The 18149-nt window shown below is 43.6% G+C and overlaps 1 protein-coding gene across 7 annotated transcripts in view; it reads left to right on the top strand.

Annotated features, from left to right (window-relative positions):
* KLHL3 (kelch like family member 3) overlaps nucleotides 1-17935 on the top strand; it is a 270507-nt gene extending 252572 nt beyond the window's left edge. For all 7 annotated transcript variants that reach the window (XM_063604239.1, XM_055112976.3, XM_063604240.1 and 4 more), the window contains 4 exons: nucleotides 1307-1435; nucleotides 6990-7130; nucleotides 9540-9683; nucleotides 13312-17935. In XM_063604239.1, coding sequence (XP_063460309.1) covers nucleotides 1307-1435; nucleotides 6990-7130; nucleotides 9540-9683; nucleotides 13312-13340 — 443 coding nt within the window. In that variant the 3' untranslated portion in view covers nucleotides 13341-17935. The remainder of the gene's footprint in view (nucleotides 1-1306; nucleotides 1436-6989; nucleotides 7131-9539; nucleotides 9684-13311) is intronic.
* The last annotated feature ends 214 nt before the right edge of the window (nucleotides 17936-18149 follow it).

Below are 18149 nucleotides of genomic sequence, written 5' to 3'. Positions count from 1 at the left end.
ACTGTGTGGATCGGAGTGTAGGCAGAAGCTCCCAAGAGAGCAGAGAGTGTGCTATGGATATTTTGCATATGAACCAGCACATACCATACAAGTAGCCTGGACCCTAGAAGAGCTGCTTAGTCAGGTTTTCAAAAAATTTTGACTTTGGTGAGTGCAGAACTGAGGAGGATGTGTTTCTTTCTTTTAGATGGGTCAATTGAGAGGACCCTGGGGCAGAAAACAAAGCCAGGCTTGATGATGATAGAAGAAAAACATTTTTATATTTGATAATACAGCAGTAGTTCTGGTAGCAGAGTATAGGTTTGAGCCTGAGAATCTTTCTAACTTAAAATAATTGCAGATTTTCAAATACTGGTAGTATTCTTGGTGTCTGTCCATCAAGAAAGCACATGTGACCAAAAAATCTACTAAGTAATCCTGTTAAATAGATTTGCATTTGGTGATATTTATTTAGTCTACAGCTAGTGTGACTCCTCCCCCTGTTCCCACAGAAGAGACCATCCCATTGCATTTTAAGACTAAATTTTAAACCCAAAATGTTTGAATTTCTGCTTTGGGATAGCTCAAATGCCAAATTTTTCCTCCTGTGTCCAACCTCACTCTCAGCCCTCAGCCCCCAGCCCCAGGCAGAAATGATGCTCTTGGGTAGCAGCTTAATGGTATTTTAATTTAAAAGTAAATGACGGCACCTCAGGGCTCTTGTGCGTGGCTCAGAGATCACAGGGTAGTCTGCAGAAAAATTCCAGCCACCCTGGCCCACAATGTACAAAGAACACACCATTCACACACTCTACCTGCCACGGTTGTGGAAGGGGTAGAGACAATGGCTAAGACAGGTTTTGGGTTCTCACTGAATAATAATTTTCCATATTTACTTCATCTGCTATGTCAAGCCTTTAGCCAGAAAGATGGTCTGCCTGCCTATAGCTGGGGGCCTTCTAGCTTTCCCTCTATCTGCTACTGGTGTCTTGTTCTAGAGAAAATTTAACCTAATTCATCAGCAAGATTATGTTGAGCCCCAGTGGTGCCAGGCCATAGCTTTGTGCTGGGTATTTGCGGGTACTTATTTAGAAAGACGTTTAGTGTTTGCTTCTAAGGAGCTCATGGCTTAAGAGCAAGTAGAATATGTGAAGAAATGTGAAGGATGCTTTGCTTGGTTGAGGAGTAAGTTGGTGGTCCCCTGGAGAAAGAGGGAACAGAATTCTGAGGTAAGGGTGCCCCAGTTGGTTGCAGATAGGGTTTCAGCTGAGCTCTGGTTTCATGCCAGTATCCCTGGCACCACACTCAGCCACTTTGTCTATTGCAGGGAAGCTATATGCTGTTGGGGGTTATGATGGAGCTTCCCGCCAGTGTCTGAGCACTGTGGAGCAGTACAACCCAGCGACCAATGAATGGATATACGTGGCGGACATGAGCACCCGCCGCAGTGGCGCAGGTATGGGAGAACCTCGGGGTGCTGGCTGTGTCTGATTTGCTCACAAGTGGGTCCTTAAATTTTTTTGTTTTATTTTAGATTTAGAGGGTACACGTGCAGGTTTGTTACATGGATATATTGCATAATGGTCGAGTTTGGGCTTCTAGTGTACCCATCACGCAAATAGTGACCATTGAACCCAATGGGTAATTTTTCAACTTTCACCCTCCTCCCAGACTTATCCCTTTTGGAATCCCCAGTGTCTATTGTTCTCATCTTTATGTCCATGTATACCCATTATTTAGCCTGTACATATAAGTGAGAACATGCAGTATTTGATTTTTTGTTTCTGGGTTATCTCACATAGGATTATGGCCTCCAGCTCCATCCATGTTGCTGCAAAGGACATGATTTCACTCTTTTTTTGGCTGCATAAGATTCCATGGTGTATACATACTATATTTTCTTTAATCAGCCATTGATGGATACTTAGATTGATTATATGACTTTGCTGTAGTCAGTAGTGCTGCTTTAAACATAACAACTGTACATGTCTTTTTAATATAATGATTTCTTTTCCTTTGCATAGATACCCAGTAGTGGGATTGTTGGGTCAAATGGTAGTTATATTTTGAGTTCTTTGAGAAATCCCCATACTGTTTTTCCATAGAGATTGTATTAATTTATATTTCCACAACAGTGTATAAGCATACCCTTTTCTCTGCAACCATGCTAAAGTCTTTTTTTTTTAACTTTTTTTTTTTTTTTTGAGATGAAGTCTCACTCTGTTGCCCAGGCTAGAGTGCAGTGGCGCTATCTCGGCTCACTGCAGGCTCCGCCTCCCGGGTTCACGCCATTCTCCTGCCTCAGCCTCCCAAGTAGCTGGGACTACAGGCACCCACCACCATGCCCGGCAAATTTTTTGTATTTGTAGTAGAGATGGGGTTTCACCGTGTTAGCCAGGATGGTCTCAATCTCCTGACCTCATGATCCACCTGCCTCGGCCTCTCAAAGTGCTGGGATTGCAGGCATGAGCCACTGCACCTGGCCTTTTTTGACTTTTTAGTAAAAGCCATCTGAAAAGTGTAAGATGATATCTCATTGTGGTTTTAATCTTCATTTTTCTGATGATTACGATGTTAAGCATTTTTTCATATGATTATTGGCCACACTGGCATGCCTTATTTTGAGAAATGTCTGTATGTATATCCTTTGCCTGCTTTTTAATGGGGTTGTTTTTTCCTTGTTGAGTTGTTGGAGTTCCTTGTATATTCTGAACATTAATCCTTTGTTGGGGGGCATAATTTGCAAATATTTTCTCCCATTCTGTAGGTTGACTGTTTACTCTGTTGATTATTTCTTATGTTGTGGAGAAGCTTTTTTTGTTTGTTTAATTAAGTCCCATTTGTCTATTTTTGTTTTTGTTGCACTTTCCGTTTGGCATCTTAGTCATAAATTGTTTGCCTAGGCCAATGCCCAGAAGAGTTTTTTCTAGGTTTTCTTCTAGGACTTTTATAGTTTCAGGTCTTATATTTAAGTCTTTAATCCATCTTCAGTTAATTTTTGTATATGGTAAGAGATAGAGGTCTAGTTTCATTTTTCTGTATGTGGCTAGCCACATAACAACACCATTTATTGAATAGAGAGTCTTTTCCCCATTGTTTTATTTTTGTCGACTTTTTTGAAGATCAGCTTGTTATAGGTATGTGGCTTTGTTTCTGGGTTCTCTATTCTGTTCCATTGTTCTCTGTGTCTATTTTTGGTACCAGCACCATGCTGTTTTAGTTACTATAGCCTTGTAATATAATTTGAAGTCAGGTAATGTGATACTTCTGACTTTGTTCTTTTTGGTTAAGATTGGCTTTGGCTATTCGGGCTCTTTTTTGGTTCTGTATAAACTTTAGGATTGTTTTTTCTAATTCTATGAGGAACGATGTTGATAGTTTGATAGGAATTGTGTTGAATCTGTAGATTCCTTCAGGGAATATGGTCATTTTAATGATATTGATTCTTCCAATCCATGAATATGGGATGTTTTTCCAGTTTGTGTAATCTGTGATTTCTTTAATCAGTCATGAGTGGGTATTGGTTCAACAACTTAACATTTTATTTTACCTCCTCCTTCTTTCATTTTGCCGTATATAATCCTACTAGCACCTTTGCAGCTAGGCACAGTACTTTATAAGTTAACCTTTTCTGGGGGATCACTAGAGAATGGATGAGATAATACGCTCCTCCTCATCATCCCTTATGTTTCTATGAAGGTGTTTATATCTTTAGAAAGTTAAGGCTTACTATGTGCCAGGCACTGTCCTAACAAGTACTTTTTATGCCTCAATCCATTTAATCCTCACTGCAGCCCTACGAGGTGGATACAATATGAATTCCACTTATCAGATTTAGAAAGGAAGTCTGCCAGTGGTTGAGTAATTTGCCCAAAGTCATATAATTAGTAATGCTGACTCCAGAGTTAGCTTTTTAAATCCCTAAATTATCAGTCTTATTCCTCTGAAGTAGTAGGACAAGTCTTCAGTTGACAAAGCTGAGCTTGCCTGTCTGGGATTGAAAGCCAAGCTATTAGTGTTCATGTCTGGAGATAACTTATGTCCCCCACTCCCACTTTTCCTCACTTCAGCCTATTCCCCAACATGCGAAGAAAATGACTTTTCAAAAGGTTTTCCACTTCTACTTTTTGTCAGAAAACCAGAAGCTCTATGATCCTTTGGGATTTTTCAGGAAGCGGAGCAACAGCCCCTTCTCCCCTGCTTTGTCTTCCCATCCATTGTCTTAGAGGCCCAAAGGGAAGGGTCTGAGGGCAGACAGAGGCATCAGTCCACTGGCTCTTTACTGCTGGTTCCTGTGGTCAGTGGTGACTGATTACCAATCTGATCCTGGCGGGAAGGCTGTGTGACTTCTGAGAAGGGAAGCCACATTCCCGCAATGTTATTCCTTTCTCTCTCTCTCTCTCTTTTTTTTTTTGTAATTTTGGAGATTGAGTTGTGATCTTGTTTTATGGTACCAAACATATGACCACTTCCTCAGCATTCTTTAAAAAGTATGCTATTTTAATATTTTTAAAGAGCCTTTGTGTGCTCACTGGTTTCAAAAATAAAATCTGCATGATTCCATTTAAGAAGTGTATGTTTGGAGTGCTATTTTTAGAGAATTTTTGTCTCTGCTGATTCTGACAGGTTGGCCCTTCCTGAATGTGGAGCCATTGCCTGGAAGTCAGGAGGCCCGGGACTTGGTGCTGGGTCTGCTGTCATTTGCCATATGACCTTCCTTGGGCAAATCCCTTCCCTTATTCTGGCCTCTAATTCCTTATATGTGAAATGAGTGGGTTGTAGGGTTGTAGTAGGTGTTCCCTAAGAACCAAGTCGATCCACAAATCCCATGATTCTTTTCCCGTCATAAACCTCTTTCAGAAATTTTGGTTTCTAAAGTTTTGGTAGAGTCTTCGTACTCCCTAGAAATCCTCTGTTGTGACGTAAGGGTGAGAGCTCAGCATGCCTGGGGCAGCACACCCTGAGATGTGTGACTGCTCCTAGGGCCGAAAGCCTGGGGAGGCAGCCAGGCAGGAAGTTGGAGGGCAGACCTGCCTTAGGAAGCTCAGGCTTGTCTCTGTGGAGGGAGCCACCTTTGGAGACTACAGCTGCTTTGTCTCTGCCACGCTGCTGAAATGGTTATTGCTGGGTGGACATCACCTGGCCCTACTCCTGTCTCTTACCTACACTGGAGGACCTGGAGGGTGACACCTCTATTGCCTGGGAGTCCAGTGTCCCTGGGAGGCACACTGACCTTGATTTAGGAAATCAAAACCAAGCCTTTTTCCTGAGGTTACTGTCAGAGCCCTGGCCTCAGGCTCCCAGGTCAGCCTTTCTTCAGTGCTTCACTTTCGTAAGATTTGGGCAAGTCTCACCTCTGGAGTTGGGAACCCACATGCTTGTCGAGGTGGGTGTTTTTGGCTGAAGACCCAGAGACCAAAGGCCCTGGCCTTTGGCTGCCTGAGGCCCTTTGAGGTGCCAGGAGCCCCTGTGGCTCTAGGTCCAGGAAACGGCTGCATGAATGTTTATGGATGAGGCTGCACTAGGGCAGAGGCAGAGTTGCCTGAGTGCCTGGAACGCAGCTCGCTTCCTCAGCAGGGTGTGGGCAATGCCACCAGATGGTTAGGGGAAAAAAGAGGCCATCTCTCAGGGAATGCGTGTTCCTGCTGAGCATGGAGGAAAGGAAGGTGAGGCAGCTTTGGAACTCAACTAATTTTATTAAACCTGTCAGTTAGAGAGAGCCATTGTTGATACAACAGCACCATCTGCTGTTAGTTTAGAGCAACTGCTAGGAGCTACTAGCATACCTGCATAATTGCTGAGAGGGATTTTATTAATTTATATTTTTGTTATTCAAGCAATATCTCTTGAGAACCTACTGCTGTGGAGCACAGGGAAGCAGACGAGGACAAGGTAAAAACAGTCCTCATCCATATGGAGTTATAGTCTACAAGTCTGGTTCTTGGGTCTGAAACCTGACTGCACATCCCAGTCACCTGAGGAACTTTCTGCACATCCCAGTCACCTGAGGAACTTTTTCTGACTCCTGACCAGTGTGGAATCTGTCTTTCAAAAAGCTTCCCAGTCGATTGAGATGGAGCCTGCCCATGGAGTGGAGAAGTCTGTGGTCCATGTGAACTACTGATCTAGTACAACTCTTTCCCTTTACAAATAGGGAAACTGAGGCCCAGAAAGGGGAAGGGTCACCCAGTGAGCAAGTCAGAGAGACAGGTCCAGAACACAGGTGTCCTAGCTACCAGGTCAGTTGCACTTTCTAGATACTGTGCTGTCTTCCTTCTTTATGGCTTTCATCTTCTTGTTGTATAAAAGGATTTTAAAAGATTATACTAAAACTTGTAAACGAAGCAATTCTAGCACTCAGCTCAGGCTGATCAACACGGTGAGTGGTCTGATAATGCCCTCTGCAGTACAGGAGGAGAGAAGTGGGCAGAAAGGTCAGCTTCTGCTTACACGACCAGCAGGGAGGCCTCCCTGATGATAATTTCAGCACTTTTGCTGTGTGGCTAGTTTCAATTTTTAACTCTTTTTACTCAACTAATATAAGGATGAGTAAGTAATACAGCATTGTAGGAAAACTAGGCAATATAGATAGGCAAAAAAGGAAAATGAATGTAATTTACCACTCAGAAATAATTATTCTTAATATTTTAATGGATTTCTTTCAGTATTTTTTGTCTTTTTTTCTTTGCTTATGAACATCCTCTCCCGTATGTATGTATGTATGTATGTATGTGTGTATATATATATATATATTTTAATGTTTTTTAAAAACAGAATTTGGGTCACATTTGCATTATATTTCAAAGTTTTGAGGTTGCTAGTCTTATGAGGAGGCAGGTAGGGTGTCATTATATTTGTTTTACAGATGAGGACACTGAGGTCCAGGGAGACAAAATGGCACTCCCCAAGTCCCCTCACTGGTCAGGGGTGTCCAGGACTGGATGCCAGGCCTCCTGATTTCTGGTTACTGTAGTCAGCATGAGGCTGGGACGCTGTGCTCTGCCTTTCAGGGGTTGGAGTGCTTAGCGGACAGCTGTACGCCACAGGTGGGCATGATGGGCCTTTGGTGAGGAAGAGCGTTGAGGTTTACGATCCTGGAACAAATACCTGGAAGCAAGTGGCAGACATGAACATGTGCCGGCGCAACGCAGGTAATGACTGCTCTCTCCATCTCCCCTTTGGGGGTTGTGTGCCTTTTCTCCCTGAAGACACTGGCTCTAAACAGCAGGGAGATTTCCCAGGGTCTGGAGCTGAGCGTATATCCTGAACAGGGAGTGTGCATTTGCCAGGTGGGCTCTTGATTAGAGGAGGGGAGAAATTGAGACCCCAAAAGCTAGCTGCAGATCCTGCAACCTAGATGCAGAGGATCCCCTTTCCCCCCAGTGAAGGGTGATGACTTTTACCGCACACAGATGAGCACAGACCTGGGAAAGTCCTCTGGTTGCCATCAGTGCCTGCTGCCCAACAGCTTTAGTAGGTAGCTAAGGACAGGGCTCTGTGGACAAGGGCCAGACAATGGCACTTGGTTCTATCTTTTCTTTGCCAGTGCCTGGCTAGGAGAACTTCTCACTTCCTACTTGAAACCAGTCTCCTTCCTTGCAGGGACAGTTGGACCCTTGATGAGTTCTCCTTTCCTTATTGCTTTCTTTGTATTCCTGTCTTTGCTTTCCTTCTTGTCTCCTATGCCTTCCTGTAGGAAAGATTTACTGTAGTGTATTTAGGTTTATATTTCTTGGAGCATGAGGCCCCTTTTAAGCTATTTCCTTTTTGAGCTTTGCCTTGTGGGTCGTGTACTGTGTCAGTATATCCTTTATGCCTCTTTGCTTTAGGAAAGTGTTGGCTTAGCCCAACTTCCCAGGCTGGAAGGACACACAGGTGACTTTCAGGCAGATCCATTTTCATTATTCTCATATTACCTGTTTGCTAAGCCCATTCGTGGCTGACTTGGAAGTGTAAACTTGGGGGGGGGTGGGGGATATTTACTAATTTACTCATTGCCTAAGCCTGCTGCCAAGTTCTCATTTGGCTTTAAGCCACATGAGCAAAGAATTACAGGACCCTTAAGGCAGCTAGTCTATCTAGAACCTGGGAATTCAGTTTAGATGTAAATGTGTGTTTGTATAAAATTCATACATAGATATTTCTATTTTTTAATAACAAAAATGGAATTACACTATAACACTATTTTATAACCTGTTTTTAAAAAAAACTCACTTTACAATCTCTCATGAACGTCTTATTACAACACTAAACTTATTTATATGATATTATTTTAAATGACTATATCATAATTTAAACAACCAATCTACTATTGGACACAGGTTATTTCCATCTTTTCTATCCTATAAGTAATACTTGAGTTATTATAAATGGTCTTTATAGCTAAATTAGTACACACATTTAAAATTATTTCTTTAGAATAAAAGGCCAGAAATGGATTTTTTTTTCTTTTTTTTTTTTGAGACAGGGTCTCGCTCTCTCAGGCTAGATTGTAGTGGCATAATCTTGGCTCTGCAACTCTGCCTCCTGGGCTCAAGAGATCCTCCCACCTCAGCCTCCTGAGTAGGTGGGACCACAGGTATGCGCCATCACGCCTGGCTAATTTCTGTATTTTTTGTAGAGACAGGGTTTCACCATGTTGCCCAGGTTGGTCTTGAACTCCTGGGCTCAAGTGATCCATCTGCCTTGGCCTCCCAAAGTGCTGGGATTACAGGTGTGAGCCACTGTGCCTGGCCAGAAGTAGAATTTTTTAATCAGAGGAAGCACATGTATTTTAGACGCCACCCAGGAGGGTGTCCATTTTTTCATCTCACCAGTATTTGAGAGTACCTTCAGCAACACTGATAATTACTACTTTTTGGAGTATCACCAATCCCTTAATCTAATTTTGAAAAAATACACAACATATTGGACTGTGGCCTTTGAAAGTCTTAATGAGCAATAATTAATTACATTTTCCTATGCCTTAGACCCTGCTGTATGAGACCTTGCCCAAAATCCATCTCCCTCTGAGATCAGAGTGGGAGCTGTTCTGCATCCCTGGGAGTTGTGTGTGAATGTAGACCCAGTCTTGTAAAGGGATTACAGACATAACCATCAGCATCACACAGTGTGGATATAACATAGGGCTTATCAGGGAAAAACTTAGCAGCAGAGAAGGAGTAGCATGCACGAAGTCCCCTGAATTGTCTTATTCCCTAGCTCAGGCCTGGCACAGGAGGTCTGTATACACCTTTCCAGTAAAGAGGGGTCTGTGCCCATATGCTCTAAATACTTATAGTATAGGTATGTGTGTGGCGGGGGGCATACACGTTATAAGTAATCAAAACTCCCTGGTCAGAGAAATGATCTTGTTAGGAAGAAGGATCCTTGGAGCCCAGTGGCTGTTGTCAATATTTTCTTTCACTTAGCAAACTCAAACCTGTGGAGCCAAATCTCTGTTGTATTGCCATGAAGGGAGGAAAAGAGCCTCCCAGGCTATCCAGATTTGTCTCTTGATCAATTCTGATCTCTTAGTGCACCTGCTGTGATGTCTCCCATGGCTTTTGTTTGACTCACAGGGGTCTGTGCAGTAAATGGGCTCCTGTATGTGGTTGGAGGGGATGATGGATCCTGCAACTTGGCTTCGGTGGAGTACTACAATCCTGTCACTGACAAATGGACGCTGCTTCCAACGAACATGAGCACGGGGCGGAGCTATGCAGGTCAGTGTGTGCCATCTCCATGCCCATCCGAGAGGCCTCCAACACACTGGGGGAATGAGGGTTGGGTGGGCCAGTGGGATGAGGGGATGTGAGCTTGCTTAACTTGGGCCTGAGTGCCTCCTCCAGGGATGACGGGTAATTGTTACATGGCCACCACTCCTTCATTCTGCGCTCATGACAGATATTGATAATTAGCACTTATTAACCCCTGCCCCTGCCCGAACCCTGTGAACCTGAAGATAGCCTCAGAATTTATAACATTCGTTCCATCGAACCACTTCCAACTGAACTGAGTTGTCACAAGAGATTTTAGAATTTCATTGCCATTCCTGGTTTACTTTGTGCCAGGCTCCTAGATGGCATAAGATGCGATTGTTGTTGTCCAGGGTTGAATTGGACAACTGGGAAGACAAGATGATGCATATACAAGTTCTAAATGACATACGCTAGACAGGTTTTAGCACATGAAAGACTGGTGAGAACTGGCAAAGCCAGGGAACCCTTCCTGGAGGAGATAGGCTCAATTAAACTTTGAGGGTGGATCACAATCACACAAATAGCTGTCCTTTACTGCGTGGCTGGCCCCGTGCCATGGGGCAGTGTGTTAGGAACAGAGTGTGCATTTGTTCTCATCTTTTCAACAACGCTTGGGCTGAATGGGACTGTATCCGTCTATTTTATGGATGATATAACTGAGGTTTGGAGAGTTTAAGTAACTTGCTGAAGGCCACACAGCTAATAAATGGCAAAGTCAGAGTTCAAACCCAGAGTTCTAAGTCCATGCCCTTTGTGCTACCCCAGCTTAGGGTAAGCCTTAGAGTAAGGCACCAGGCGGGTGTGGAAGCTTCTTGGGGAGTGTGTGTGAGGGGTTTGGTGAGTAACAGGGGCGGGGGTGGCATCAGAGTTGGTACTACTAAGGTTGGGTCCATGGGGAGATGAGCAAATATATATCCATGGTGTAGTTCAGTTCCTTGTATCTGGTTTTCCAGAACCTGGAATAGAGATAACATTATTGATCCAGCATGCACAGAACATACCAGGCATTATCCAAAGTATTTTATAGTCATTATCTCTTTTAATCCATACCACGACTCCAGGAATATTCTTCCGATTCCCATTTTGCATTATAAAGGTCAGTCATTCCATCTTGTTTGACTGCAGAGGAAGATTGTGCTGTGCAAATTTGAAGGAGTTTGAAGCACATTCTTTCAACATAAGACTTCTGTTGTAATGAACTTTAACTTTTTTCTTCCTTTAGAGTTTTTTTCACCTTGTAATACTTTTCTTGGCTAAGTATAAAACATTTTAGAAGAAGTTTGGTCCTGGAGTAATTCTGTTCTGGGATGAGTGAGACAAGTGAGGAATCTTCCCTTGACTCCATGTGTGCCTTAATGAGAGGGGAAGAGTTAAGTGTGGGTGGTTAGAATTTCATATATATGCTGAATATTTCATGTCCCTTTCTTCATTGTCTGCCCTCTCCAGAAGTAGGTAGGAAGGAGACAAGCAAACCTGCAATTTTATGTTCAAACCCACTTACTGAGTCTATTATCTTAAAGTCTAAGGAAATGCTCCAAAATACAAAGATTTATGGACAAATTTATTGGGGCCTTACTTGTAATAGCAAAAAACTGAGAATTACTTAATGTCTGACATGAGGGAAATAGCTAATAATCTATGGGATATTTATATAGTTTATGGATTTTTAATGTTATGAGAAAACATTTGTAATAGCCTGTTAGGTTAAAAAAGGATGCAAAGTTGTATGAACCTTGTGAACTCACGCATATAGTCCTGTATTGGTGGTAGTGGGAGTGGGGGTTGAATAGCTGCTGCTTCTTCTACAGATGGATATTGGAGTCAGATATGAATTTGAATCCCAGCTCTGCCACTAGCCCTGGGTCTCCGGGCCAGGTATTCTATCGTACTGAACCCCTGTTGTCTTATTTGTAAAATAGGAATAAAATTAGACTAAGCCTTTTAGGGTGCTGTGAGAATGAAATGCAGTAATACTTGTGAAGAGCTAAGCACAATGCCTGCCTGGCATTAGACACCATGCAGTAAATGATTGTGGTTATTGTTAGATGCTAGAAAGTATTCCAAAAAGACAGTGGTGGTTTTCTTTGTGTGAAGGGATTAAAGCTTTTTTCTTTGTGTTCTGCATTTTCCAGATTTCCCATAATGAGAATATATTACTTTTATTATTAAGATAAAGGTTATATGAAAAAGCAACACAGGAGCCTGCTTTCAAGAAAAAAAAGCTACCTTCTGAAAGAGATGTCTGAGATTCAAGTAAGATGCTGTCAAGACCAGGCACCTGGACTCAGGTTCTGCCTGCCTCGAAGCTTCTGTGTCTGCACCTTTAGCCAGGAATAAACAGGAAATAGATGTCTTAGCAGAATATCTCCAGTGGGGTATCCTGGCTTGATTTTAGCCATGTTCTCTCAATCTCATCTTCAACCAGAACATTTCATAGTTGTGGGACTATGTTAAAATAAGGCTGCAGTAATATCCTGCCTGTAAACACCTGTAAGTTAGGATTTCATTTAGCAACAGGCACCAGAAACCCTGACAGATACTTTCCTAAATAAGGAAGTGAGTGTATTTGTCTCAAGTAGAAAGAAATCCAAGGTTGGCCTGGGGGCTCAGACTGACAGAACCAGGTTTCTCTTCTCTTTTCTATTCTGCCAGCTTTATCAAGGGCTGCTGCCTCCCCTTGGCCTTGCGTGAGCATTCCAGTCACAACAAGAACAAAGCCAGTGTTGCAACACTGGCACACTTGCCTTTACAGTCTTAGTGGCCAGCACTGGGTCACATGGCACATCTAGCTGCCAGGCAGTCTGGGAACCTGAGCTTGCAACTTGCTGGTGGCTGTAGTCGAGGATAGCAAGTAGGAAGGATGTTGACGGAATCAACCTGTAATATCTGCCATGTAGCCTCAGTCCCTTACAGTGAGATTTTGGGTCATGCGTGGATTTATAGTTAGGTGCTGAGCATGGTTCACTCGGACTAAAACAGTAACACAGCATACATGTCTGGAGCATTTATCAAAGTCGAGATTGTCACACTGGCAGGGTCTCTTAGATGACATTTGTGTGGGAACTGAGCCTAAAGAGGTCAAAGAACTTGCCAAAGGCCATAGTGCAGGTTGACTGGTGGCAGAGCTAGGAATGGAATTCAATCTTTCTTGCTCCCATGAAGGCAGCCTGCTGTACTTTCCGCTTCATTCCAGTGTCTTCTAAAAGTAGAGATGAATCACCCATCGCTTCTCTTACAGTGATTCAAATTTAGAACTGCATAGCTGCCCCTGGGCGCTGAGCATTGTTGGGCTGGGTGCTAGGGCTGGGGATGGGAGTCACCACAGTGAGTCCATGTGATGACACAGGGTGAGGCCACTAGTCAGTGGTGTTTGAGGGACTGTGCTCGTAGGTTCAAGTGTCTTGCCAGGACTTGGCTGTTGGAGTGGGGAACAGCCAGCTGCTAGTAGCCTGAGTCCACTTCAATATTAGGATAAAAATTGTACACATTTCCCTTGTCTGTGACTCAGGATATCTTGGATTCATGAACTCACTGGGACTCTGAGTAATTTTGGAGAAGCTAAGATGATAACTTTCTCCCCCTTTCTTATTAGGTGTTGCCGTGATTCACAAGTCCTTGTGACCCAAACTCCCACTGCCAGGAGGTGGAGGAAGGAGCAGGTGCTGCCTGTGACTCTGAACAGCAGGACCTTGGTGACTGGATTCAACTTGCTTGGGAGGGTCTGTGCTGCTGTGAGAACCGCTCTCCTCTGACTTGGCAGACTGGTGTTGTTCATCGCAGTGTGGACACCATTACCCACCCCAGTTCCCCTGAGGTGCTCTGGCCTATGCCCTGAGCAAGGGGGGTCTTGACATCCCCAGGCTGCACCTTTGGGCTTTGTTTTGGTGTTTCTACAGGGACAATACAGACCCTGGAGTGTGTGTGTGTGTGTGTGTGTAGACCATGGTGTTTCTCTATGTTTCTCTAAGTTGGGGGGTGAGCGTGTGTGACAGTCTACTGGATTTCTTTACTACTGATCCTTTCGCTGTGTTAAAAATCAAGTCACAGAGACCTCTCTTCTGGATTTGTCCCATGGGGACCCTGAGACTACTAAAGCTGCTTTCTTCTGAAGGTCCAGTTGGACAGTCTGGGAATGTCCAGAAATAACCAGTGAGAGGGGCAGTTCTCTGGCCACACCCACTTATGTACTTTAACTACTGTGACTTTGTCTGCAGAAGAGCTGGAAAATTCTCGAAGCTGCACCATGTCCTCTGTGTGCTAGAATAAGGGACAAATGGGTTCCCTGTGCTTCTCAGCTCACTGTTTTTCCTTGAGTTCTCCTACAGGAAGCAGATGAGAACTGCCCAGTCTTCAGGTTTAGGCCATTGGTCTTTGATGTCATAGATTCCAGGCCTGGGAGATGTTATGTCTCTTCAGCTGGGAAAACTAGCTCTTCAGAGAAGCCTCGGGTAACACTGAAAAACAAAACAAAACAAAACAAAAACAGGAAAAAAACAAAAAACCAAAGTGGTAAGGATTCAGTTCCTGCCTATAATGGTCTCAGAGAGGGTCCTACTTTTAGGTTTTCCCAGGACAGGACAGTCCCCGTTTATACTTATTATCCCGGTTTAATTATTCACAGCACCCCATTTTACTCAGAAGTGTTCTGGTCTGGAGGATAAATAAGAGGTCACCCTCCTCCAGACCCAAAGATAGATTTGTGCCTGTGTTGGATGGGGGTCGTGTGTGATTCAGATGGACATTGGATGGCTTCAAAGGAATATACCACTAGAGCTGGCCCTTGGCACTTTGTGACAGTGGTCAAGTCTGTCTAATGTCCTTGTCTTCTTTTTCTTGTGCTTTCCCCCTATTCCAGGGTGTGCACCCTCTCCCCAACCCCCAAGAACCCCACTACTGCTTTCCCTGTGAGGTAGGAGATAACAGTGGGCCCTGGATTTGAGGCCTCCTAAGATGTGCTTGCATTTTAAAAAGGGAGCTTGGTGAGAGCTTTGCTAATTCACAGGTAAAAATTATTAACGATAGAACTTCAAGCATCTTGAGGAGCGGGCATTTGAGGGGGCATGGAGTAATTTGTATTTAAAAAACCTTAAAGTTGTGCTGTTCCTAAACTAGCAAATTGCTCATGCTGAAATTTCTGGCATAAGCAGGGGAAGTCTTGTGTCTGGAGAATAGTCTCATACCTTGCAGTCTGGGACACCCTCCCTACTTTGAGAATCCACCTACAGGAAGCCAAGGAACTTTATAAGTCCTGATGTTGGACTTCTGATACGACTGGGCTACTTCCAAGCAGGTGCTGCAGGAGATTGGCATCCCCCAGCCCCTGCAGTTAGAAACCCCGAAGTCTTCCCAGCCAGTGAGCCACTTTGTGTATTTACTGTATATGTATTGTGCCCTAAATGTGCAACTCTCCTAAAGACAAAACTTCTCTTTCTGATGTTAAGCACATGTTACTTCAACAAGATGCTTGGAGAACAACAAGGTACCCAGAATTTTTAGAAGCCTTCAGAAGAGGCTAAAATATCCAGCTTTGGGGGACCTGGAAGAAATGTCTCCAAAGGAAGCAAGGCATGTTTTAGTTGAGTGCTCTGGTCTCACTATGAAGTGGGGATGACTGTGGCTTCATAACTCTACCTGGCTGTGGGTTGGAAGCTGATGGAATGAGAAATGTCCTTTCTCCTTCTCTGAGGAAATTTTGAGACTTGTTTCGGTGTGTCTGTGTGATGGGGATGAGGCTGGGGTTGGGATCTGATGTATGCCATTCACAGAAGCTCTCAATTTCAGATGATAGGTGAATTCCCTGCCCCTCCCCCACCACTGAGAAGCTAGACTTTCATGCGGGAGAGGCTACTTTTATGTGTCGTCTTCCAGGGAAGGGTCCCTCCACTGAAAGCTAGCCAGTCATGTTTTCTGTTTTTGGATTTTTGCAATTGGTTTCACCTCATGTCTCCCTCCCTACAAAGCACTGCCTCTACTGGGCGTGCTGCCAAGGCCATGTGCACTCCATCCTCATGTGTCCTTTTTCACGGGGACCAGAACACTGGTACGTCATCACCAAAGCCAATCTGCTCTAGCTGCCCACAGATGCCACCAAAACCTGCTATCTCTTCATCACCAGGTACGATTCTCTTTCCACAGTGGACACAGCAGGCTATTTTCTAGTTTGTGCTGGTCACGTGGTAGATGAAGCCTCTTACTGCCCCACTTAGGGTGGCCACGGCTGCTTGTGAATGCAGCTTTGCCAGTGGCATATCTGTCATCTGATTGCGGTGGTGAAATGGAATTGAGGCCCAAGGTTAGAAGCAGCCGAGACGCCACTTGGATACTGATTTGAACAATGTAGAAGTCAGATTCTGAATTCCAAAGTTATTTCTCATAAGTACCCAATGGCATCTCTCCATCTACAAAGTTGCAGTATTATGCAAATAAAACTGACCTCATTTTCTGCTATGCAATAAGAATACTTCATTCTAGTTCCTGACAAGCCAGTTGCAATATCCCCTAAGATGCTTTTTGAGCTGTCTTACTTTGATATCTGTTGTGTAATGTTTGTATATTTCTGAGCCAGATCCTTTCAAAGATTGCCTTTTTATAAAATTGAAGCTATAGCTTTTAGGCTAAAATTTTAACGTAGATATTTTTATAAGATATTTTTTTCAAGAGTTTGAATCGCTTTTTATTGTCCATGATAATGAAATGTTGTGTTCTTTGCATCATTCACTCTCAAACATAGTTCATGCCTGTAGCTCTCTTCCTTTTGTTTCTCACCCTTCAGAAACATATTTTTCAGTAGCTCCAGGTAGATGAGCCTTTTTTTTTTTTTTTTAAATACCATATTCAAGGGAGTCTGCTGAATTTTAAAACACAGTCACTGGTGTTTCTTGAATTGCTAGGGACTGATGTTATGTTTGACTCAGCACTTGCCCGTCTGTATTGATTGTGTCTTTTTTTTTTTTTTGGAGTCTGCTTTCTGTGGGGGTGAGGCCGGGCTGTCTCGTGGTGGCTCCCACTGACGGGCACTGAGCCTGGCACCCTGTGGCATGGAGAAGCCTCAGGGAAAGGCTTGCCCCCCCCAGCACATACTCCCATAGTGTCCTAGGTCCAGCCGACCATTCCTTATTCTCTTCTATCTCCTTGTTCATCTGAAGCTTCCAATAGCTTGAGGCCTTTGCTGCTGGATGATGCCCTTTTTGGGAGCATCTTGTCTCTAACCTTTAAAAGAGGGGTCAATCCTCATGATCCCTGTGTGTTAAGCATATGCTTTGCAGGTGCTCACACTACACTTACAACTTGCTTCTTGAGCTATGTCTCTACTCCAGGCTCTGTTTTGTGTATTTATCTGCCATTTGCATCATGGTTTTTAAAATTTATTATTATTATTATTATTGTTGGGACAGGTGCCATTTAAATTGCCTCCATGCTCCCCATTTGCACCTAGCTGGATCAAGTTGGGAGGCTGAGCAAACTCATATTCCAGTTAGTTGGAGTTTTTAAAGGCTCTGTTTGCCTGGAGAAGCAAGGAGGTTAGAATGTAATTTTTTTAAGCGTTTGCACTATTTAGAGTCCTAAGCCCCTCATGTTCAGCTGTGCTGTGTTTCTACTGACCAAGCAGGAGAGCCAGCAGCACTTCCAGCATTTGGGAATGGAAGAGATTTCTTCTGTAGTGGATAATTACAGCCTCATAGCCCCTGTGCAGCCTTCATCATGGGAGTCAGTGACTCATGGATATAGCATCAGCCATGGCAGGAATGCACAGGACTGTGGCATTTGCAGCATCAAATCACCCTAGTGCCATGTTTGGTTATGAGATTGTAAATTATTCGCTCCCCCGTCCTCCCCTCCCCTCATTTTCAGTGGCAATAGAGGACCCTTGTTGTACTTCTTGTTTAATTTGCATATTATGTGTAAAATGCTTTCGTTGAAAGAAAACTGAAGACACTGAATGTGTATGTCTGTGTGGGTGCTCTGTCCCTGTGGTTGTCATAGCCAGTCAGACTTGATCACTGACACCCCGTACAACATATTGCATAGGTAAGATCCTCGATCTGGTGTTCTCTGTGTGGCTGTTAGGGACTGTATATCTTGTAAAAGAACACTTGTCACATGCTTGATCAGTTACAGCAATAGCTGAAGAAACATTTCCTCAAATGTATTATTTTAACAGGAATCATGTTCTAATTTCCCATCCTTTAATTTTAATAAAAGCTGAACTGTGTGAACTTTTCTCAGTATTTCATTTCTATAGTCCAGTCTCTCTGCTATGTCTCAAACATGAAAAGGACAGACTTATTCCTGTATGTCTTTGGATTAAAAAAAATTTTAAGATCTACTGGACAATATCTGGGTTCCTTGGTTTCCATCACTCGCCCTAGCAGAGTGCCAGACCCACAAAGACCTTCTTCAATGAGGCCAAGAGAGGACAGTCCCTCCAGG

Source organism: Pan paniscus, chromosome 4 (assembly GCF_029289425.2).
Source record: "Pan paniscus chromosome 4, NHGRI_mPanPan1-v2.0_pri, whole genome shotgun sequence".
Taxonomy (NCBI): Eukaryota; Metazoa; Chordata; class Mammalia; order Primates; family Hominidae; genus Pan; species Pan paniscus.
Note: the sequence above shows the minus strand (reverse complement) of the source record. Positions and strands in the feature narration are given on the sequence as shown.